Genomic DNA, 24,297 nt, shown 5'->3' on the forward strand with positions numbered 1-24,297 from the left:
CGAGAAAAACCGCTTCTGAGTGATACTGATGTGCTCGTTTACATCACAGACCCCACGTGTTACTCTTTTAAAGCGCGTACAGCCCCCAGCACTGTGTCCTAGTGCGGTTACCCAATGACCGGGCCATGGACCGGCACCAGTCCCTCAGATCACCCTGACACAGTGTCGGACAGCAGCAAGCCGGTCCCGAGTATCAGAAAGGTTGAGAGCCACTGGTCTCATGAGCTGGGTCTCCAGGGACCTGGTTTCTGGGCCCAGGAGTGGAAGGCTGGCCGACGGTACTGGTGCCATCCCCGCCAAGCTGGGTTCTACTCTGCTGCAGATTTTTGGGCCAGCAGAACCCCACTGAGCACCGTAATCCATGCTCACCGCCTCCAGGCCCCGGGCCACCTCCTCCTTCCGCAGCCAATGCCTCATGGCCCAAGACAGGCTGTGGCAGGAAAGCCAGGGCGAGGGGACACCAAGGAGTCTATGATTTACCCCCCAGCAAAGCTATTCAACCGAATCTGGCATCTGTGTGCGGACAGAGGGAGCAGCGGGGTCAGGATCGCCAGAGTGGCTTTTACCGACCGTCTTCTCAGGAGGGGAAAACCAGGACGACGGTCATGGGGGGAGAGAGCCCGGGAGAGCCCCGCGGGGCTATGCCTGGTGCTGGTTTGCAGGCAGAAGTCAGGTTAAATTCTGACTCTAATGCGTCTTCACCAGTTCAGCGAGAAAGACAAAGGACAGATGGACAGAGGGATGGGAATGGACAGACAGAGGAATGGGAATGGGGATGGGGATAGGGATAAAAGATGGCTAAACAAACATATTACTCCCATTTCAAATACAACATGCAACAAGATGCAGAGCACGCAGCCCCAGTCAGGAGAGGAATCCAATTACCAAGATAATTAACTTCGCTCATTTATTTCAGGCACCTGATGCAGGTCACCCCACACGGCACCACCCCTCGGACCGGGGTGGGAAATCGCCATTCTGGAAGGTACCTGGGCTTGGGGCATAAAGACAGGCCCACCCCTCCCCCGTCCCCAGGCTATCGCCAGGGTGCATAATCACTGCGAAAAGGCATTACACGCCCAGGCCCGGGTGGCAAGTGGCTGCGGAGGCCGGGATGGGAATGCACAGGCCAGAGCGTTCGGCAGCTCTCGCGTGTGGGTTTCTGACAGCTGTCTAACAAGCCCGCTGCCCCCTCGTGAAGCCAACGCTCTAATGTAACCTGAGGCTTTGCTGCCTTTTGTTTTTGCATGATCAAATCTTAACACAGCCCATTTAACCAGGCCTTGACAGCTGGCGCCCTGCCAGGCTGCAGAGCCCGGAGTAGCTGGTCCCTCGGAAGTTGAGCCCTGGGTCCTAGGGATGGAAAAAAGCAACAGAATCTCCTTCCCCTGCCACTTTAACCCTTGAAGGACCAGGTGGCAGCCGCTCCCCCAGCTCTGTGCTCAGGAAGCCGCAGCTCTGCCGCGCAGGGAATACAGACGTTACCTCGGAGAGGAAATCCAGATAAGCCCTGCAAAGAGCTTTGCTTAATAGAAAAATCTCTCCTGCATGGAAAAATGTCCTGCCCCAGGTACGGCCTCTGCTCGCTCCCTAACCACAGCCCGCCCATGCTCCAGGAGATGGCTGCTCCGGGTTCCTTCACAGGCTGCGACACCGGCCGGCTATGTGACCGTGGGTGGGCTCAGGAGAGATCTCAAGCCAAGCAATGACCAAGCACTGGTCAAGTGGCCACGGGGCCCTTTAAACCCCCCTGCATCAGCCTGGGACGGTCTGTCACAAGCAGGGTTTGCATTGCTTCAGGAGTAGCAAGAGAAGCCCTGGGCTCTGTTCCCAGCCCTGCACCTTGGGCAAGTCCTTCACCACCCCTAGGAAGGTTCCCCACGAGACGCCCTTCCTCGACCCCAGCTGAGCTGCTCCCTACGGAGCATGCTGCTCCCCTCAAGAAAGATCTCGGCACCAGCATGCTCCTTCGCTAGCCCAAGATACGGCACATGCGGCCCCATCGGCTACATCTCCTACTGGACTGACGCCAAGTCACTGGAGCCAGACAAGAGCCTCCAACAGCCCCAGCCTCCGACCGTGGCCTCAGCCGAGCCCGCGGAAAAAACACGCTTCATCTCCAACGCTCCTAATGAGCTGGTTACAAGAGGGGCCCCCGCTTCTGGGACGGGCAGCGGGGAGCTGATCCCTGCCATTTCACAGCACCGAATCCCAGACAGGAGAGGAGCACTTGGCCACGTTGTCCACTTCCCTCAGTGCTTTCCCCTCGATGCAACTTTCTAATTACACCCCAAAAACAACTGCATCAAAAGAATCGGACAGTTACAAAGCCACATGCAACCTAAATGATGCGGTGTATTATGGCAGCCCCAGACCCAGGCCCCTCCCTGTGCTAGGCAGAGGTGGAGGCATGGATAGAATCCAGTTCACCAGAACAGCATGCAGCTGCCTAAACCACAAGACAACCCTCTCCCTTTCTGCTGGCCCGATCCGTGTGTGGGGGCTGAGGTATGTTCCCTGCTCCTAAAAAACCCAGACAGGGTCACACCAAAGGTCCGTCTCACCCAGTGAGGTGACAAAGTTTGCAGATAATACTAAACTGCTCAGGATAGTTAAGACCAAAGCAGACTGTGAAGAACTTCAAAAAGATCTCACAAAACTAAGTGATTGGGCAACAAAATGGCAAATGAAATTTAATGTGAATAAATGTAAAGTAAGGCACATTGGAAAAAATAACCCCAACTATACATACAATAGGATGGGGGCTAATTTAACTACAACTAATCAGGAAAAAGATCTTTGTGTCATCATGGGTAGTTCTCTGAAGATGTCCATGCAGTGCGCAGAGGCGGTCAAAAAAGCAAACAGGATGTTAGGAATCATTAAAAAGGGGATAGAGAATAAGACTGAGAATATATTATTGCCCTGATATAAATCCATGGTACACCCACATCTCGAATACTGTGTACAGATGTGGCCTCCTCACCTCAAAAAAGATATTCTAGCACTAGAAAAGTTTCAAAAAAGGGCAACTAAAATGATTAGGAGTTTGGAGAGAGTCTCATATGTGGAGAGATTAAAGAGGCTAGGACTTTTCAGCTTGGAAAAGAGGAGACGAAGGGGGGATATGATAGAAGTATATAAAATTATGAGTGATGTGGAGAAAGTGGATAAGGAAAAGTTATTTACTTATTCCCATAATGCAAGAACTAGGGGTCCCCAAATGAAATTAATGGGCAGCACGTTTAAAACAAACAAAAGGAAGTTCTTCACGCAGTGCACTGTCAACTTGTGGAACTCCTTGCCTGAGGAGGTTGCGAAGGCTAGGATTATAACGGCATTTAAAAGAGAACTGGATAAATTCATGGTGGTTAAGTCCATTAATGGCTATTAGCCAGGATGGGTAAGGAATGGTGTCCCTAGCCTCTGTTTGTCAGAGGATGGAGATGGATGGCAGGAGAGAGATCACTTGATCACTGCCCTGTTAGGTTCACTCCCTCTGGGGCACCTGGCATTGGCCACTGTCGGTAGACAGGGTACTGGGCTGGATGGACCTTTGGTCAGACCCGGTACGGCCGTTCTTATGTTCAGTATCCTGTCTTCTGACAGCGGCCAATGACAGGTGCTCCAAAGGGAATGAACAGAACAGGGAATCATCAAGTGATCCATCCCCTGTCGCCCATTCCTACCTGCTGGCAAACAGAGGCCAGGGACACCATCCCTGCCCATCCTGACTAATAGCCATTGATGGACCTGTCCTCCATGAATGAATCTAGTTCTTTTTTGAACCCTGTTATAGTCTTGTCCTTCACAATATCCTCTGGCAAGGAGTTCCACAGGTTGACTGTGAATTGTGTGAAGAAATACTTCCTTTTGTTTGTTTTAAACCTGCCGCTTGCTAATTTCATTTGGTGAACACTAGTTCTTGTGTTATGAGTAAATAACACTCCCTATTTTCCTTCTCCATACCAGTCATGATTTTATAGACCTCTATTATAACCCCCTTAGCCGTCTCTTTTCCAAGCTGAAAAGTCCGAGTCTTACTAATCCTGACTTCCTGGTACAGGAACAGCTCTTACACAGTTAAAGAAAGAGAAGAGTCATCAGATAAAGTTACCAATCGCTCTGCTCTCTTGCCAAGTATGTTCACATCAGTGCCTCTTTCTTGGCAGGGGGCATGCAAGGAAGCCAGAAGGAAAGAGCTTTGCATGCAAAGGGGAGAGACAAATGCACTTTGATTTCAGAGAGACTTCGGGCTCTGTAGAAATCGATTTGTCTCAAACCCTAGAGCATTTCTGTTGATTGGCACCAGAACTGGTTGCTGTTTGTCATGGGGTGAACTGGAGTCTCCTGGACATGTTTGTTTAGGTAGATGCCCCAGGAAAGTATTTCAATAGTGGCCAGGTGCCAACATTTTCGGGAAGATGTTTCACCCCCTTCCTGGGTTTGGGGGGTTTGTTTGTTTCCATTGCAAAAAGAAATGCTTGCATATATATACCCGCCCCTGGAATTTCCACTACATGCATCTGACGAAGTGGGTATTCACCCACGAAAGTTCATGCTCCAAAACGTCTGTTAGTCTATAAGGTGCCACAGGACTCTTTCTTTGCTGCTTTTAAAAATGGAGACATCTCAGCCACCTCTTAGCTAGAAATCTTGGAACAGTCCCACCAACAGGCCAACGTTCCAGGGATGCAGTTTGAGATCCAGCCCACTGCCCCACCCACTCGCATCGTCTATGAAAAGTGACCGCAAGCTGCGTCCTCCCACCCCCATTTTTGTTACCGTGGTGGCAGATCTGCAGACATCCCAAGCACTCTTCCGGGTCTGGGGAAATTCTTTCAGAGCCCCTTTTAAATCAATCTTCTGGAAAGCAAAAATAAACCCCAGAGCCAGACAGTGACAGGATCTATCTAGACCAGTTCCTTCCATGGTGTTAAACGTATCCAGCTCCAATAGGATTTTGTCACACCTCAGAACCACTGCGTGGCTGATCCCAAGCGTTCAACAGTCATGAGTCAAGCAGCAGAATAATCACAAGACTGGCACAAAAAATCATGAGATTTATTTTTAAAAACATCATCCTGGGCTCTTTTCAGTTGCCTTCTGGTATCAGAGCTTTTGAGGGTCATGTTTTCAGCTTTTTCCGCACAACCATCAAGGCTAGAAACTTGCTTTTTTTGGAAAGCACCTACCCACCCACCTCTAGGAGCTTGCAAGGAGATCTCAAGGGTTGGCACTACCAGAAATGCTTAGCTGACATGGCCCCATTTAACACAGCGGTGTCTCCGACAATTATTTATGGTTCATATTGTGAAGCACCTGCCCACACAGGTGCTTCTGACCCTCCTCTCAGAGCTCTTCATAGTCACTGATGGATTTTATACCACTCCCCATTTTAGAGCTGGAGAACTGAGGCCCAGGGTAGATTAAAGTAACTGAAGAGCTGAGCTGGGCTGAACCAGGTCTCTCAAGTCCCACGTCCGTGCCCTACCCGCTAGGGGTCATACTTCCCACCCAATAAGAAATCAGGGCATCGCTGCGCTAGGTGCTGTACATATATGGAGCAAAAAGCTGGTCCCGACCCCAACGAGTTTATCCTCTCTGGATAAGCTGCGAGAGAACAGGTGGCCGTAAGAAACAACCTTGTGCTTTCCCAGCTAACGGAGTGGGGGTGACGACCAGTGTGACAGCAGATGTGACAGACCCCCGCTGGCTCCTCACAGCCAAACGCTTTGGAAGGCATCCCAGCAGGAATGTGCTTTAAGGAGGACAGTGCAGCGGTTTTATGGCTTGGCTGCTCTTCTGCATAAGGGGCAGCAGGGAGAACGCAAAAACCTATTCCCCTTCCGCTAGGAGAATCAGCAATGAACAGCAGGAGCACTCCATCCTGGTACGCGGCCTCCATCCTGGAGGGCTATACTGCTGTGACTGGCCTGGGGGAGTGAAAGCCATACAGCTTCTGTGATTAAACAAGGTCTCTCGATGCCACCCACATTAATTAGAACCGTCCACAGCTCTCAATCCAGCAGCTTTTGCCAGCAGCACAGTTTGTACCTGAGGAGTTTAGAGGCCAGTGTTTGAATGGGACGCTGGGTGGCACAGAGACGGCATTAATTATTACAAGTCTCCAAAGCCAGCCTGCTGCTAAGCTGGGAGAATTCAGCAGCATACAAACCTGAAAGCCGTTAGTTTTGTTTTGTTTTTTGGTTTTCTGGCTCTCAAATTCTTTGAAACTCCACTGGGAATATATGAGAGCATTGTCCCAGGAACACCCGCTCACCGGGATCTTCCTGACCAAACCTGCCTGCGATGGGAATAGCTCCCACGGTTTAGAGATCAGCCACCAAGCGTAGCCCCGTTTTAACGATCCGGACACACTGCCTCCCTCAAACCAGGGCAGACCCTGCCCTTGCACTGAGAGCTCCGGGGGGGCAACGTTCTCGCACCAGCATCCAGGAAACAAGAAGTTGAGTCCTGCTCTGCTCACTGGTGAAATGAGTTTGGCGAGACTCATTCAGCTGCTCAATAAGCTTTGCTCCTAATACGCCAGCTCAACAAGCAGCTGGGGGCTGGAATAGCAGGGACGGGGATGGATCAGCTTAACCGGGCCCAGGGCTGAGTTCACAGGCTGGGGGAAAGGCTGCGGGTCTGGTCTAGGATGCATTAGCAGGGGCTGCCTTCCTCCCCTGCACCTCACTCCAGCCAGTGCCAACAGCCAGTCCCAGCAATAGTGCAACCAGCTTTCACACTCACGTATGGACACTTGCTTACCTTCCCATAGCATCACGTAGCCACAAAAGAGGCTTTAAACCAACATTCACACTGGGATTTTTAAGAGGTGCCCAAGGGAGTTAGGCACCCAAATCCGACTGGGTTTTAATTGGAGTTGGCACCTAAACCCTCTAGGCTGCTCAGCCTCGGGGTGAGATTTTCAATAGCGCTCTGTGTCGACCGAGCTCTGCTCCCCTAAGGTACCGGAGCATCTTTCTCCCCATTCAGCGTCCCCTCTTTTCCACGCGGGGGTCAGAATCTCGCCCTAGTGTTCTTTGTAACAATACTCCCTCTCTGTCCCAATGCCCAAACCTCACCAGCCCCCACATCACTTACCGCAACCTCCTCCCCACCCGCACCATTTCAGTGGAATCTGGGCCCCCAACTCCCACAACCCCAAGAAAGGGTCTGAGGTTGAGTTACCGGCCTGCCTCAGCTGATGTAGGTTTTGCCGTGGGAACCTAAATAAATCATTTAGAGGCAGGTTTCAAAAGACATTTAGGCTCCTAATTCCCATTGATGGCAACAGGGTTTAAGTGTCTAAATGCCATTAAAATGTGGGTCCTTTTCCCTGTCACTATTGGGGGCATGCTGCCGTTTCTGCCTCCCCCTAAGGGTGCGCTGAGGCTAACACACAAATGTTGGCACCGGAGTTTTACGGTACTTCGCTAGTCTCCATCCATCTGAGCTCCTCACCATGTGTTTCTTCTCACACAGCCCTGTCAGGCAGGCCAGGGCTGTTACGCCCATTTTCCAGATGGGAAAGTAAGGCATAGAGAAACTAAGTGACTGGCCCAAAGGAAACCAGTAGCAAAAGTCCCTCAAGCTCTGTAACTACCGGGCCACTCTTCTTTCCTCCTTCACATCGGGAACCGAGTTAGACCAACACCAACCTCTACTAACCCCCCCCCTTTCGATGCTGCAAACACGTCACCCAGGCATGCTCATCCAATGGGCTCGTTCGTTTGGTCAGTGGCCCACGGAGGAGACGTTCCAAAGCCGAGGGCCCGAAAGGGGAGGCCAGTGCTGAGCGGGGGGAGCTTAATCACAGCCCGCTCCATTTTCGCGGCCAGCCCCAAGCGAGGGAAAGCAGCAACCACACACTGGGCCGACTGTTCGAGGGAGGCAAACCGTTCCAAGCTGCCGAAAAAGGACTCCTCCCCCCTTCGCCTTTTGTCCTTGAATGCGAGCAGACATTCAGCTCCTGCCAGGGATTTGGCTGATTAGAAACAGAGCTGGAACTTTCGCGCACACACGAGAAAAAAAGGAAAAAAAAAGAGAGAGAAAAAGGAAGAGGAAAGGGAGAGGGGAAAAAAGTCCCCCTCTTTGGAATCCAAGTCCCCAAGGCAAAATAAGGCTCTTATTCTGCGCTGTGGCAGGCCAGGTCTCTGACTCCCCTCCCCACTCCGCCCCTGTAGCTTTGCCCAGCAAGACCTTCCCTTTCACAATCCGGAGCCGCAGCTTAAAACAGAACGTGGTGGTTGGGATGCAAGCTGCCCTGGGGACGGGGGGCTGGGCAGAACCTAGTCCAGTCACAGAAAACAGAGCCCCGGCCAAGTCGGCCTGGGGAGGGAGAGGCTGCAATGCTATTCGGCGAACTCAAAGGGGAATTGATGCAGTGTGAGGGGCCTGACCTGAAGGGAGCTAGTTTATTACTGCACTGGTGTGTCTGAGAGCAGAGTGCAGGGTGTGTGGGGGGGAGGACGACGCTGTCCCACTTGATGGAACTGAGTCAGCGTCACCGAGAGAACGAGAGCTCCCGCCCAGGCTTTGCCTGGAAGGGGCAATGTTCATCTTCAGGCCTGGGGACAGAGTCATGGACTCCCAATCCCTGACAACCGATGAAGGGTAGCACGCACTCCCTGGTCATTATCAGTAGGGACGCGGCTTTAAGTAAAAACATCAAAAAACGCAAGACCGCACGGTACGGTCGCCAGAACTGGCCATGCTGCAGAGGGAGAAGCAGTCCCTGGCCGAAGAGCTCACAAGCAAAATAGACAAGGCAGGACACAGAAGCAATCCGTGCCCGCGGACACGTAGCAGCTCCAAGGTGGGAACGGTACCCAGGTGGCCTGTTGAATGCAGTGTGCTGCTCCTAGACCGGGATGTGCCAGCCAGCAGCAAAGCAACCGGCCCAGGAAGCTGCTTGCATCTCGTTACTCTTCCAAGATGAAGCTAAGAGCAAACGCTCCCTCGAACGGGTGCTGTGAAGTTGACAGAGTGCTGCTGAATGTCTGGGAGCAGCTGGAAGCAGGCAGCCTGGCTTCAAACCACCTGCCCAAAACCTCCTGAAAGTAGATCAGCTCCAGCTTCGGGTGAAAATGCTGCAACTGAAGGAGAGCGTTAAAAGAAAGATGAAAAAGAAATTGGCTTGCAGAGATCCTCTCCAAGAGTAACTTAAAGCCGCATGTCGGCTGGCAGAAGCATGGAAACACTGCTCAGAATCACATGCGTGACAGGGACAGGGGAAGAGTCTAAGGCCCTTGCAAATCAGGCTCCTCTCACAGCCCAACCCGGCCAGGTGGTCTCGCAGTTACGGCGCTGGTCTAGGACTTAGGCGATGTAGGTTCCAGTCCTGGATGAGCTGCTAACTCCTCACGTGAATCACGTACGGCCAGGTGTTCCCACCAGCTACATCCAGACAGCACATTTCTCTAATCAAGACAGACCCTATCCTTGGCGTCCTGTATTGTGAACTCAACCGCCAGGGATACAGGCCATGCTATGGCGCTGCCAACTCTCCCAATATTTGGTAGGTTTGGGACTCTTTAAAAACAAAAACAAAAAAATCCCCACCCCTCAGAATGGCCTTATTGCATTAGAATCTCACCCTTCCTCATCTCGCTCTCTCTTATTATTATCAAATAAAAAATAAGCTTCCAGCCCTCATGATTAGGGAAGAAAGGTCAAAACCCAAAGGGCAAACAGAAACAACTCTCTTTTAAGAATAAATCTCATGACTTTTAAGTCAAATCTCATGATTTTGGGGGGACAGGGCAGGGCCTCGATTTGCACTATATCGCTGGCGACTCTGCAAAAAAAGAGGGCCTGGGAGGGGGCAGATTGGCTTCAGCATCTTTAAGCCATGATTACTATGCATTATTTGTATTGCTGTAGCACGAAGCAGCCAAAGTCATGGACCAGAGCCCCATTACACCAGGAGCTGTACAAACACAGACGTGTCGTCAGGGATTTTATTTTTTAAGGGGACAGGATGAGAACAAAGTGGCTTGGACCATGTGCCGCTAACCCAGCCCGCACCCTGAAGATTCAGAGATTATAAAGTATGGAGGGACCAGTCCCAACTGCATAACACAAGCCACAAAAATTTCAGCCAGCCATTCCTGCAGCCTATCCAACAAGTTGCAATTCCCTGTGACTGCACCAGAAGTTCCTCCTTCGCACCCTCTCTCTCTCTCTGTGTCTCTCAGCATCAACAGGGCAAGACCTGTGTGATCCCTGGAAGGAAAATTAGTCCCTGGGTGTGCAATGGCTCCAAGGCACTGTAAGAGACTGTTCACTGAGTCATTTGGGGCAGCTGCGAAACTAGCTCCAGTGACAACTCTCGCTCCAAGCGTTGTCACGCCGGCAGTCTGCATTTGGAGGCACAGGCAGAATCATCAAGCAGAAATTCATCTGTACCCAGGGCATTTGGCTGAATAAAAAGTTAGCAGTGAAGGAAAACAGGAAAATCCGTGCACATGGGTTCCTGCCAACCTCTGCTCAGAGCCCTAACTTACCCTATCTCCCGCCATGCCGGTCACACTAATCTCTCAGCAGAAAAGCCATGGATGCGCAGCTACTATCTGAACCGGACAGACACAACTCATCATTCCAGCACAGCAACGCCAGCCGGGAGGTTGGTAATTCTCAACCCTTTAGCACTGGGATTTCCCCATCAGATGCTAACGCAAACCCCATTAGCAGTAGGCGCTGGGGAAGCCTAACTCCGGCTGTCAGTAGATAAATGCCACAAAGAGGCAAGTAAATAAAGGAGCCACTAACTGGATTTACAGATGAGCTTTACTGTCCTGTAAGATAAAATCATGGTAAGACCAGATCTCTTCAACACAGAACAGCTTAGGCTCAGGAGGTAAAAGGAACATTTGTAAAACTTTACGTTCTATTTAAGCTTTGCATTTATAAATAAATCCTGGAAAGATTTCTTGGCAGAATTGGAAACTCAAACTGACACGAGCAAAGCAGAAAGTGAAACTCACTTGCCTAGTTTCACAGGCCGAGATGAGTGAAATGCATAAGCCAAATAACAATCGGTGGTGCTGCCACCTCTCCTGATTTTATCATGCACCTTGCGCTGTTTGCGGAGGGTTTTTGCTTTTGTGGGTTTTTTTGTTTTTGTTTTTAATTCCCAGCTGCTGGAGTCCAGTGACTACATGAGAATCGCAACTTTCTTTAAAAAAAAAAAAAAAAAAAAATCTTCTCGTCCTCATGGCTACAGAGAAAAGTTTGGAAACACGAGCGAATCCCACAGCTCAGAAACGAGATGTCAAATAAAAAGAACCCTAATTGTATTTATTTTTTTAAATCTCAGGACATCTTGGGAGCCAGACTCAGGAGCTCAGGACACTTGAGGAATCTTGCACCCATGACAAGTAGTAAATTATTGTTAAGCTTCACATGGGTTTTCTCCCCAAAATGTTGCATTATTCGTAGGTGTTGCACATACACTCTCATCTCACCTCAACTCAGTTACTACATTTTAATCAGAGATCAGACTTTAGTCCGAAGCTCCAGCGTTACTGATTTTATTCTGAAAGGCCTCAATCAAGTTTCTTACGTATAGTGCTTATGGCTATGTTAACAGGACAATTTGGTCCCTGGCATAAGTGGATGTGATTCCACTGAAGTCCCTGGATTTGCACCTGCCATGAAAAGCTTGCAAGTGAAATAGACAAGAGAAGGCCTGAGGAGATGAAGCGACTTGTACAAGCTCAGAAAGGGACTCCCTGGCAGTGCTGGGGGTGGAACGCACAGCCCCCACTCTCCCGCTCCACTTCAGTGCTGCAGTAGGAAGACAACTGAGGAAAGGTGGATTTGAAACATACTCCTGTCTTGACAGCATCCCGTCCGCTTGAGCGGCACATTCCTCTCCCTAAACGCAACTCTGAACAAGATAGCTCTGGAAGAAGTCAGAGCACTCGGGAGGCCAGAAAGCGATCAGCCATCATCTCTCACTTCCTCCTCTGTGCAAGTTACCAGCACCAAACTAACATGAGCAAAACACCTCACGACCTGCTTTAGATGAGCAGAGCTCAAGAGGGAAGTGCTATTTCCTGAAGAGAGACTGCTTTACAGAGAAAGAGCCCAGCCCGCCGGTATAATACACAACCAGATCACACACTACCTCAGCCACCCAGACAGTGATCAACAGCACACCCAGAACTCCTGTGATTAAGCTGCTTGCAGACACCTTTCAGTAACTGCAGGTCTCCGCTACCATGTCGAACAGGGTAGATTGAGTCAGCAGCCAAAATCGCTGCCAGGCCTGAGGTCTCCACCTTCTCAGCTCTCTGAGGTTATCCCAGAAAGTTAATTGAGACTGTGTATTGAAACCTCCCTCTGGTAAGAGGAGAGACTCCCAGGAGATGCAAAGCAGCATCAGTCTTACTCCCTCTGGGAGGCTGATCATGTTTTACACCAATTGAGTGCTTTTAGCCAACACACAGAGTATTACAAGCAAGAAATCCAGCACAGCACGGTGGTCAGTGGAGAAACTGAGGCACGGAAAGGGGAAATGGCACGCCCGCACAGCAAGGCAACAGCAAAGCCAGGAATGGAACCCAGGAGTCCTGTGCCCTGCGTGAATCCCATCCCCCAAAGGGGCATCAAGGAGAAAATAAATGCATCTCCCTAAGGTAGATGGTACTTCGGGTTCTTCTCTGGCCCCATGACCACAGCAGGTAAGCACATCACAGTCTTTAATTCATTTATCCTGACAACCCCCCTATGAGGTGGGCTGGTGCTATCTTAGAGATGGGGAAGCTGAGGCTCGGTGACTTGCCCATGGTCTCACAGCAATGTTATGGCAGAGCCAGGAATTAAACCCAGGGCTCCGAAACCCTAACCACTGGCGCAGCCTTCCTTCGGCATGAATGGCTCACTAGGCTGCTCTGCAGAGCAGCCAGCGCTCGCCATGGGCCTTCCTCTAAACCCCGAGTCTGCAATGAAATCAGTTGCTCCCAGCCATGCCCCTGATAGTGCATTTTGAGAAAAGCCAAAAAAAAAAAATCTAGGATTTCAGGAGAAGCTTCAGATTTCACAACTGATTCAGCGTGGTCTGGTCTGTAGTCCAGAGTCAAATCTGCCACATGAAGGCAGGTCCCACCTGATTGACACGACAGACGCATGGGTCTGACATGACACTGGCCTTCTCCTCCATGCGCTGCCAGCAACCTGCTGGTTTGTCAGGCTAGTGCATCATCCTTCCTCTCCTGGGCCCTCTCTCCTCAAGGTGCCCAAAAACCCCCAAACCATCTTCCTCACATGCAGAAAAAGAGCAGGGATTGGTCTCCTCCTGCCTCACTTCAGACTGTCGCCTGCAAGAGCAGAGGGCGAGGCCACACACACACACACACACACACACACACCCACCACCCCAGTACTGCAACCAACCAGAGTTGATCCGGAGTCCAAAGGTGAGGGGCGCTGGGAAAGCTCTTTCTCCTCCCCACACACCCACTTTGCACTGAGGGCTCAGGATTTCATCTCACTCCCGCAGGGTCCTAGCTACGCTGTGGTGTCCTCGTAGGACACAAGGCCAAGGAGAAGGGCCGAACCCCTGGGGTTTTACTGGGCTGCAGAGATCAGTCCCTGGGACCAAAAGCGTCCTTTTTAACGCAAGGCGTGGCTGGACAGAGCAGCCCCAAGCTGGAAATGGGGCCCAGGCTTCCACTCCCAACAGGCTGGATGAAAGACGGGGACGATGCCCATGTCGCAGATGGGGAAGAGAGGCCCAGGTGGGGCGCGGTATTTCCAAAGGAGCTAGACCCCCAAATCCCTCTGCAAGTCACGTAACACCAGACGCCACCGGGTGACTCGCACCACGGATCAGTGCTGGCAATGGCACCCTGCCCTCCTGAGTCATAGTCCCGGGCCTCCTCCCTCCTCCCACACCAGCTTCCCGTGGCTGCAGCTCCGCAGCTGCCTAAGGAGGCAGAGAATGGAGAGTTTCACCCCCTCCCCTTCCCACATCGGGACAGACAGATTTGCTGTGGTTCCTCACCCAGCACAGTCCTGATCCCAAGCCCACGGACACTCTCCCTCCGATGGGCTTGAACTGGACTCGGTTGCTGCAACCAGGACACCACAAGGGGGGTGGGGGGTGGAAAGGGGCAAAGCCCCCTTCCCTCGTGCTCCCAGCACGTCCTCCGGCTGAGCACTGCTGCAGGCCCAAGGCCTGTCCCCCACCTCACCTGATTCCAACCCATAATCCCCCCACACCCTCGGCGTCTACCCCAACCTCCGCCCTCCAAGCCCCTTGATCCTGCTCCACACCCCCAAGGTCCTAAACGCCACCTCCTGCCCCCCCACCCACCCCAGCCTCCGTACCAGCCCCCTAGCCTAGTCACTCCCCAGCTTTACTACTGATAAAACAGCACCGGCCATTTGGCCCAACAGCTGAGCCCAGCGGTCAGTACGTTTTTTTAACCTGCAGCCTCCCCCCTGCCCAAAACCCCAAGTGGCGCCCCCGGCAAGCAGTCTCGTTACAGCTCAGGAGATGCAAACTGAATTAAACCCACCATCTGCGACTCGCTGGCCATGACTCAGCCTCCCCGCATGGAGCTACGGCCAGAGCTGATTTAGGCAACAGAAGCACGGGGCTCAAATACAAAAACAACAAGCAACCACGGTCGATCCCCCCCGCCCCCACCCCCAGCACCACGCAAGGGGCTGATGGATCTCGGACCGCAGCGTTTGACCTGCGCTTGCAGCTCATTGGAAATTGTAAACAGGAGGCAGGAGTGGATCAAAGCAAAAGGAGGAGGAAGATGCAGGCCCTTGGGAAAAAGCTGTTTTAAATCAACCAAATATTTTTCAACCAAATAAATAAACAAATGGTTCTGACTGGCTTTAACGCAAGACATTCAGGTCTTTCACAGGATCCCAAGGGGAGTTAGAGCCCCGGAGCCCACTGGATTCCTAAGGATCTTGTGCACCGAATTGCTTAAAGATCCAGTGTCTACCCCAGGCCAGACCCCCAGGATCCCCCCTGTTCCAGGGTGGGAGGGGTGCATTTAAAGAGGCGCAGACGCGGCAGGAGGAGGAGGTGGGAGGGGCGAAAGCACCGAAGCGGCCACTCACGGTGCAGGCTGAGGGAGATGTTGATGGAGCGCTCCTCCACAAAGCCCTTCAGGTTGGGGATCTTGGCGCACTTGAGGATAGTCTGGGAGGCGCTGTCACCCACGTGGACCCAGCACACCGTGTCCTCAATGTAGTTGAAGTCCATGGCGGTGGTCTGCTTGGTGCTGGTGGGGGTGATGTTGGGCACGGGGCCGCCGCTCAGGTAGGTGGCCAGGATGTTCTGGGAGTTGGCGATGAGCAGCACCGGGGGCCGGTCCACAGGCTCTGGAAGGGGGGTGGGGGGAACAGCCAGGGAGGGTTAAGCAGGCTGCTGGATTCCTGCTCAGTCTATGCCCCAGGCCCCAGCAGGGAACCCAAAGCCTGATCCAAGCAAGAGGGAATATGAGGGGAGAGGTCTGGGGGCAGGAGACTGAGCTGTAACATGGAGAGTCATAATTCTCGACATCACCTGCAAAACATGCGTGCTCGAGGCAGCCTGGTGGCTTTGCACATACACCAGGCCCCCTGCAAGCACCTCGCATGTGTGGTGTGGCCGCCAGGTCACTCTGCACATGCACACACATGCCTGGGTCACGTGCAAACAGGGCAGAATCGCCACACACACATACACACACACCTGGGTCATGTGCAAACAGGGCAGCTCTGGGGCAGCCAGGTGGCTTTGCACATGCACACACCCCTAGGTCACGTGCAAACACGGCAGGAGCGCCACTCACACTCTGGGGCAGCCAGGTCGCTTTGCACACGCACACACACCCCTAGGTCACATGCAAACACAGCAGGAGCGCCACGCGCACACTGGAGCAGCCAGGTGGCTTTGCACATGCACACACTCCTAGGTCACGTGCAAACACAGCAGGAGCGCCACGTACGCTCTGGGGCAGGCAGGTGGCTTTGCACATGCAACACCCCTAGATCACATGCAAACACGGCAGGAGGGCCACGCACGCTCTGGAGCAGCCAGGTGGCTTTGCATGCATCCCCAGGTCCCGGGAGCTGGAGCCAGCCAGAAGCAAGGCCACGCCACAAAACCACCACCTACCATTCTTTGCTTTGCAGGACCGGTTATCGGGCTGCAGGAGATAGCCCTCGACGCAGCTGCATGTGTAGGAGCCCTCCGTGTTCGTGCATGTCTGACTGCAGGTCCCGTAGATGGTGCACTCATCGAAGTCTGCAGGGGACAGCGAGAAAACAAGGCTGGATCTCACAACTGCGTCCGCTCCCAGGGAAAGACAGAACCCCCCCGTGCTCACGGTGGAGCAGCAGGGAATGGGACATGTGGGAGGAACACACACACACACACCCCTGCACCAGGGGAGTCTAATCGTAGGGTTTAAAGGCCAGAAGGGACCAGTGCAATCCTCCAGTCTGTGTCCCTCTCTGTCACCCAGAGCAGAGACTCTCACCCCGTGAATCCTGCAGCCAGCCCAGAACGTCAGGCTGAGCCAGAGCAGAACTTTCACCGACATCAGCCGAGTGACAGAGAATCCACCCCAGCCCTGGTGAAACGATACTCTTCAAAATCTGCCCCTTTCTCTCCAGTCTGAATTTCTCTAGCATCAGCTTCCACCCGCTGGCTCTTACTCTGCTCTCCCCGAACAGGGACTCGGAGCCCGCGATCACGTCGCCTCTCAACCTTCTCCCGAGTAAAGTAAAGGGACCGAGATTCTTTCGTCTCTTGCGACAAGGCTTCCCAGAGCGCGAGTCCTTCTCGGAGCTCTTTCTGGACCCTCTCCCATTCTGCAGCACCCTTTTTGAAGTGGACCCCAGACCTGGCCACAGCCCCCAGTGCTGGGCTCACTCATGCCGTACACCATCTCCTGCTTGGCTGATCTCCTCTTCCTGATGCATCCAAGAATCCTGTTCACCCTCATGGGGGACACCTGCTCAGTGCTCCAATGGGGGACTCCGTGGGGAGGGAATCAGTTTAATCTGCTGTGCTGCTCTGTCCTGGGCTACTACACAACCCCGACACATCACTGTGACACTCAGGATGGGATTTTCAAAGCTGCAGTATTCTAATGGGCACTAAGCGCCCAAATCCCTTTGGAAGCCACCCCATACCCTACCCCCGCCCCAGGCGGGCTGGTCACACGTGGCCCGCTGTGCTGACGCTGCACCCCAACAGTCCTGTCCCTGCCCCCACTGCGGCTGCGTTCACAGGCTGCATCCTCTCCATGCGCCACCAACCTTTGCAGCTCTTCCTGTCCTCGGCCAGCTGGAAGGAGCTGTTGCAGTAGCAGATGGGTCCAATGAGTGTTGGGACGCAGTGGTGCTGGCACCCCAGAGCCGTGCAGTTGGCCAGAAACTCTAAAGAAAGAAGATGAGGGGGAAGAATGTCACTGCAGGGGTCAGTGGGCACTTCAGACATCTGGGCAGGTGATGGGAACAGAGAACAGTGGTGTCATTACCAGCCCCCCCCCCCCCCGACCCCCCAGCCTTAGCAGTATCCCCACTAGCCTGAGTAACAGCAGGGAAGGACGGGCTTATAGCCAAGGCACAGCACAGGGACTCGGGAGACCTGGGGTCAAGTTCCAGATCTACCACTGACGTCCTGTGACACCTCGAACAGGTCACTGCCACACGCAGCCCTCAGCTCCCCGCCTGTGAAAAGGGGAGAAGGACCCCATTCTGGGTACATCTACCCTGCAATTCCAGCTCAGGCAGGCATACAGGGGCCAGCTTGGGGGTGAGGGATAGCTCAGTGGTATGAGCACTAGCCTGCTAAATCCAGGGTTGAGAGTTCAATCCTTGAGGGGGCCATTTAGGGATCTGGGGCAAAAAATCTGCCTGAGGATTGGTCCTGCTTTGAGCAGGGGTTGGACTAGATACCTCCTGAGGTCCCTTCCAACCCTGATATTCTGTGATTTTACCTAGCCCGCCTGGCTAAAACTAGCAGCAAATGAATAAGAGGGCAGGCTAGCCATGTGAGCATTTATCCTAGGTGGGCACACATGGCCCCACCGCCACTTGGCCAAGACACACCAATCTGTGCTGCAATGACCCTGTGCAGCGTAGGCATATCCTGCAAGCTCAAATATTTTGTGTGCAAAGCTTTTCTGGGAACTGGGGAATAAAAAGGATACGTTTGATGATTTCTAGGCAGGGTATCTCCCAGCTGGACTTCTAAAGACAACAAGCCCAATTCACCTTCACCCTGCTCCATGTGTAGATGCTCCCATCAATGCAAACCAGATGCAGACCGCTACCAGAAGAGCTGTGGTTTACACTTCTTTTGCACCGGTTAGACTGCAAGATCATCGGCGCAAGACCTGTGTTTTTGTTCTGTGTTTACACACGCCTAGCATAACGGGGCCCTGATCCCCAATTGTGGCTCAGGGAACACAGAAGTCCAGGGCAACAGAGAATCTGTCCCAAGGCCATCAGAACACCACAAGCCCGGAGACTGTCCGGCATGCATGTACAAACGTGGTCACCCGAGCCCAGGACGGGAAAAGGCTGCACGAGCCGCTTTGAAACAGTGATGGAATTTGATTCTGAAATATGAGTCACATTGTCTCTAACCTCAGCTGCATGGCTCAGCATTTCCTATTTAAAGGCTCAGCCACAAGAGGCAAGGAGCAGGAAACCCAGCTCCTGCCACGCACATCCAGAGCGCACCCGCGTCCCTCCTCGACCACATCCCTTTCTCTAGCAGAGCTGCGCTGGGCCACTCGCTCAGCCCCATGGGGCTCCGGAAACTCGCATGCAAAGAGGGAAGAAGAGCGTGACGGGGTGCACTGAAGACAGGTCCTAGCCCCGGTTCTGGGCTCCTGCTGCCCGGCCTGCAGTGAAATTTAAGCCCCATGGTGTGCGTTCACTGCATGCTCCCTGAGATCGCCTTAAACAGTGCAAACAAAGGCTTGCTGTAGGGACTGCTGAGGCGGGAGCAGGACGCACCCTGCCCACCCAAAACCCAGCGCTCAGAATAAAGAAGCTAAAGGGAGCCAGTATCCTCTGTTCTTAGCTGCCCCTATCCCTGTACACCTCAACTGACAGCCCTGGAGAAGCCAGCACTGAAATGGGGCAGGCTGGACGCTCCAGGCAATACATGCAACAGGGGGATTCTCCATTTGGGAGGGGTTCCTCCCTGTTCTCCAGCAGGGGGATACTCCAGTGACCTCAATGGGGGGATTCCCCCATTGTTCTCCAGCGGGGGGAATTCCCCCATTGTTCTCCAGCAGGGGAATACACCATTGTTCTCAGTGGGGGGAGCGGATGGGAGGATTCCCATTGAGTGCTGAGCTCTTTGGACTCCTGGAGCAGAGAAGGAGCAGGGCGGGGTGTGGCTCTGGACTGCAGCACCTGGTCCAAACAGGCAGCAGTTTGGACCATCGCTGCAAGGCCCCAGGAAGCCCTGTGGTGATCGTCCGGTGCTGTCTCCTCCCCAGACCTACCTACCACCAAGGAGCTCAGCAGGGAGCCAGGCAGCAAATGCAGGGAAAACACATCCCTGCCCGTCTATTATGAGCCTCCCGGGCAGGAGCTGGATGCATTAAATATCCATGCTCCTGGGAGGGGTCCACCCCAAGCTTCCCACACCTCCCCTGCGCCCAAGGCTAGGTCCACACTCAGGAGGCTCCCACTCTGAACAGATTAATTTCTATCCATGAATGAAATAAATGCTAATCAGGTGTCCATCTGCAGCATGCTGCCCAGTGCTCTGAGGTAGCCTGGGACTGATGAGAAATGGAGCACTCGCCCGGAGCGCTCATCTCGCTCTGCCAATAACTGACGGCTTCCCAGACTCAGCAAGGTCACATCCTGACGGGCCCCGTTACGCTACCAAAGGGGGTAATTATACAGACATCCACGCAATGTGCAGAGGAGACCTCGGCTCAGTTCCCAGCCCCTCTGTCTGTGCCGCGGACCCCCACCCGCAATGCGAGGCTCATGGCTCTGCCCCTGGCTCCCCAGGTGATCGTGAGGACAGGCTGTGTAGCTTTGAGGTCCGCTGATGAACAGCAGTAGGTGGGAGGTAGGCATTGTTCTGTTACACACACAGCGAGATTCTCTGATAAAAAGGGGACCAGAATTCAGACTCTAGATTAGCGAAATCTGCATATATCAAGGCACATTGTAGTCACGTGATGCCCGTTTATAGGGAACCGTACCTGGGCATCTGGATCTTTAATGAATTTGTCTTCACATGTCTCTCTGAGGTAGGGCCAAACTGAGGTGCAAGCAGTAAAGAGAAATTAAATGCCTCTCCCAGGAAGCCTCTTGCAAAGCAAGGAATTGAACCTACAACTCCTAGCTAACGCCCTAACCACTGCACCATGCTCCATCTCACTAGCACGGGAGTGCATTGCACAGGTGCTAACTGCAACCCCCCGGGAACACGTCGTGCTTTCAAAGCCCCATGCAAGCCAGAAAGCTGCTCCGCACAAGCAAAGCAAGAACGAACTAGACAGTCGTCCCCGGCAGTGATAAGACAGGCTTCTGCGACCCAATGAATGCACAAAGGGCTGGGAGGGAGGCTTCGTAGCTGAAGGGACACTCATTGTGGGAAGCAGAAGAGCACTTCAGCCCACAAAGGTCTCTTTGTTTGAAGGGGTTTTTCCCTCTCCTGCCCAACGCCGCCCTGGCTTGGAAGCGGAAAGTGGGATGAACTCAAATCCGTGTGCAAAACAATCTTAACCGTGAACCTTGCCAAGCTGAGAAAATCTGGCCCTTTTTCTCCGTGTTCCCCCTTTCGCAGCCCTCTCAGAGACCTCGTGATCAAATGCATCCCACAGCTTGGAGCAGCTGGCTCAAGGAGTCTGGGAATGGGACATGGGCCCTTTCCCCTCTAGGGAGTGCTGGCTCCGATCCCGCCCCAGGGCAGGGGGCTGGCTGGCTCGGGGTGGTGGAGAATGGGGCCTTTCCCTTCTAGGGGGTGCCGGCTCTGATTTGGCCCCATGGCGGGGGGCTGGCTGGCTCGGGGTGGTGGAGAATGGGATCTTTCCCTTCTAGGGGGTGCCAGCTCTGACCTGGCCCCAGGGCGGGGGGCTGGCTGGCACGGGGTGGGAAAAGGGGGAAGGGAGGTAAGGGGTCAGCACTTCAAATCCAGTGCAGGTTATTAGTAACTGGCAGCCGTTAGGCCCGAGCTCCATTCCGGGCCTAGGATGGAACGCAGGGGAGGGTTTGAGATGCCATCTCTGACCACAGTTCATTAAACACCCACTGACCAGCACCCCTCTCCTCAGAGCAACCCCAAGACCCAACTCCCCTGTTCCTGCCCCCGAGGGGCAGGGCTGGGATGGGGGCTCGGGTCACACCTGAGATAGTTAACTTGCTAGTACAGTACATTCAGGGCTGGGCAAGAGCGGGGCGGGGGGGGACGCAGGAACATAAACGGATGGCAGCAGCACGCCACTCACGTCCCATAGCCCCCGCAAATCTGCATCTCCAGAAACCAGCACTGCAGAGCCCGGAGAACACGTTCTGTGGTTAAACAAACTGTTTGTGATTCGGAAAAGCCCTCCCTGCCCCAAAACCACATTAAAACCAGATAGGAAATGTCACAACCTCTCGCACCAGGTCCCTGCAACCTCTTGCCAGGGTCCTCAACAAACATCGGAGAGGGCAGATAACGTTTTACCATCCAGATCTACTCTGTTTTGTTTACAGGAGGTTCAGAGGTCGAGTCCAGGTCGGGGGGCCTTTCGGGAAACCACGCCAACTAACCAGGGAGCAACAACCAGTTCCCATAGGACACCTCCTGCCACCTTGACCAGAAGTGGGTGTGGAACCAGGATGCTTAGCTGCATTGGAGTGGTTTGTAAACACTTCCAGCTGTGTGAATCTCACCCTGACATTCGGGGAAGGAGAATCTGATGCAAGGTCAGAACTGGAGCATGGGGGGCAGAGGGGGGTGTCAATGGCAAATTCCCACACTAGCCCAAGGACCCTGTTACAGCCAGAACTAAACATGTAGATATAAACCAATTTAGTTAATCCAGTCCACACGTGTGTGTGGATGCTCTGATTCTGGTTTAAGGGACGCTCTACACTCTATTACACCAGTGTAGAAGATCAACTTGTTTCAGTGGGAGCTGCTCAGTCTCCCATCAATCGCTCTTTGGACTTAACTTGCTACCATTAGTGCAGGGTGGTTGTTTTTTTAAACCGGCATGACTCTTTTTGCTCAGAGTTAAACCTAATTAAGCCTGGGTTACACTTGCCACTTTTACCAGCATCATGATGCCAGGTAGGGGGATGGTTTTATCTATCCAGCCCCTAGTCTGGCCACAGTTATACCAGGCTAACGGTGCCTTCTAGTAAAATAGCTCATTTCCCCTTTATCCCGGTTTAACAGCAGCCAGCCTAGCGTGTGTCACCACTTTACCTAGCCCCGGATAGTTCTAGCACACCCACATTCTAGAGCAGACAAGCCTGCAGGAGCAGTGTGGACATAATCCATTTCTGAGCCATCTACCACAGTGCAAGGGCCAGCAAAGCAAAGCCAGGCCAGCACCGGTTACCCTCTTTGGCACAGCATATGCCTAATGTTCACATTTTGCTTTTGCACGGGGAGGTCACGGCCCAGGCTACGGTCCCCAGGCCAGCTGGCGGTCTAACACAGCGGGAGGAGCGCCCTTTCCCTGGCAAAAATGGTATAGATTTGCTCACAATCCCGCTCTAAATCCTCTGTGTTATATGTATGCAAGTTTAATAAGCCGGGTGGGCCAGCTGACTCATTCACATAGTCTGTCGGCTTTGCAGGGTGTTTGGCAGGCCTGCAAGTTCATTTCAGAACCTTCTCTCCCAGCTCATGCACCAAAGAAAACCCCAACAATATTAGCGTTTTAATTTTTTTTTTTTTTTTGAAAGGATGTTGTTCCGGTGGAAACAGTGCCTGTACAATACCAGCCCTTGGGGATTTTTAAAAGAACAGTCAAGGTTTGTGGCTCCCTCTTCTCTGCTACCAGGAATAGCCTGTTCGAAGGTTGCAGCTGGGATCTCTGCTTCTTTACTAGCCAATAGTTTTTCCCTCCCTCTGCTGAGTTTGCCCCTCCCTTGGTCTGTTATCATAGGGTTGCTTGTGCACTGGGAACTGCCGGCAGGCTGGCGTGCCAGCGTCAGGTTAGAGAAGAGCATGTAGGGCTGCTAGTGACCTTCCCAAAGTGACCATGGGGTTTAGGAGCACGTGGGAATCATGCACCTAAACCCCGCAGACAAAAGGCTTGGCCCCTTAGTTTGTTGTCTCAGGCCCAGGGGAAGGAGAATTATTATCAGAGTGGAGATCAGGGTGACCGTTCGAGGCAATGAGGTGTGCTGGTGAAGGCCTAGGAAGCCCAAGTCCCAGTCCCAGCTCTGCCACGGATCAGCCATGTGACCTTGGGCAAGCCCCATCACCTCACTGGGCCTCAGTTTCCCCTTTCATCCAAGGAGGAGCAATTCTCTCCACTGTGGGAATTACTGGATGCAATTCCGTCTCTTGCATGGGGCAGGCCAGACTCCAGCGGCAGAGAGGAAGGGTGGCCCAATGGTTAGTGAGCTAGTCAGGAGAGAAGGCCTCAGCTCTGCCACGAGCTCCCCGTGGGACCGTACTTTGCCCTTCTACGCCTCAGTTTCTCCATCTGTCAAATGGGGGTAACAATCCTGCCGTGCCTCAAGGCTGGGCGAAGATTGTGATGCAGTAGGGACTGTCTGTGTGGGGAGTGGGAGAGCAGGGGAGGACTTTAGGAGATGGACGATGCCAGAGCCTGTAACCTGAGCTAGGTAAGGGAGGGGAAAGGTCAACACCTTTGCCCGGGAAGGGGACAAAGGAAGGGAGTGGCAGGAGGGAAGCAGTTTGAGTTTGGGCTTGGGGCTGTGTGGGCGGAATTCAGGGTATCCTAGCTAGGATCCAAGCACCCTGAAAGCCCAGAAGGACTCAGTGGAGGGGTCCTGACTGTGCCTGCAAGCTCTGCTGTAACCTGTGTTCCTGTTGTCCAATAAACCTTCTGTTTTACTGGCTGGCCGAGAGTCACTGTGGGTCCCAGGAAGAGGGGTGCAGGGCCGGACTCCCCCACACTCCGTGACAAAGATAAACACACTAGAGAGGGTGAGAGGCTTGGGAGCCCCAGAAGCGCCTAAGAGACGCAGACTAGCTGACTGCAGTGAGTCCCACCAGCCAGATGAGATCCACAGGGCCACCACTGAGAACTGGAGAGGAAAACTTGGCTTTTTAGTATCCTCCTCTGAGAGCTCTTGCAAGTGCTGAGCGTTCCCGGC

At 53.2% G+C, this 24,297-nt stretch overlaps 1 protein-coding gene across 1 annotated transcript in view; it reads right to left on the bottom strand.

Annotated features, from left to right (window-relative positions):
* LRP1 (LDL receptor related protein 1) overlaps window positions 1–24,297 on the bottom strand; it is a 179,810-nt gene that overhangs the window by 99,087 nt on the left and 56,426 nt on the right. The window contains exons 4-6 of the mRNA XM_050925636.1: window positions 17,287–17,406; window positions 16,139–16,267; window positions 15,097–15,360 (exon numbers count right to left, since the gene is read on the bottom strand). Coding sequence (XP_050781593.1) covers window positions 15,097–15,360; window positions 16,139–16,267; window positions 17,287–17,406 — 513 coding nt within the window. The remainder of the gene's footprint in view (window positions 1–15,096; window positions 15,361–16,138; window positions 16,268–17,286; window positions 17,407–24,297) is intronic.

Source organism: Gopherus flavomarginatus, chromosome 16 (genome assembly GCF_025201925.1).
Source record: "Gopherus flavomarginatus isolate rGopFla2 chromosome 16, rGopFla2.mat.asm, whole genome shotgun sequence".
Lineage (NCBI taxonomy): Eukaryota > Metazoa > Chordata > Testudines > Testudinidae > Gopherus > Gopherus flavomarginatus.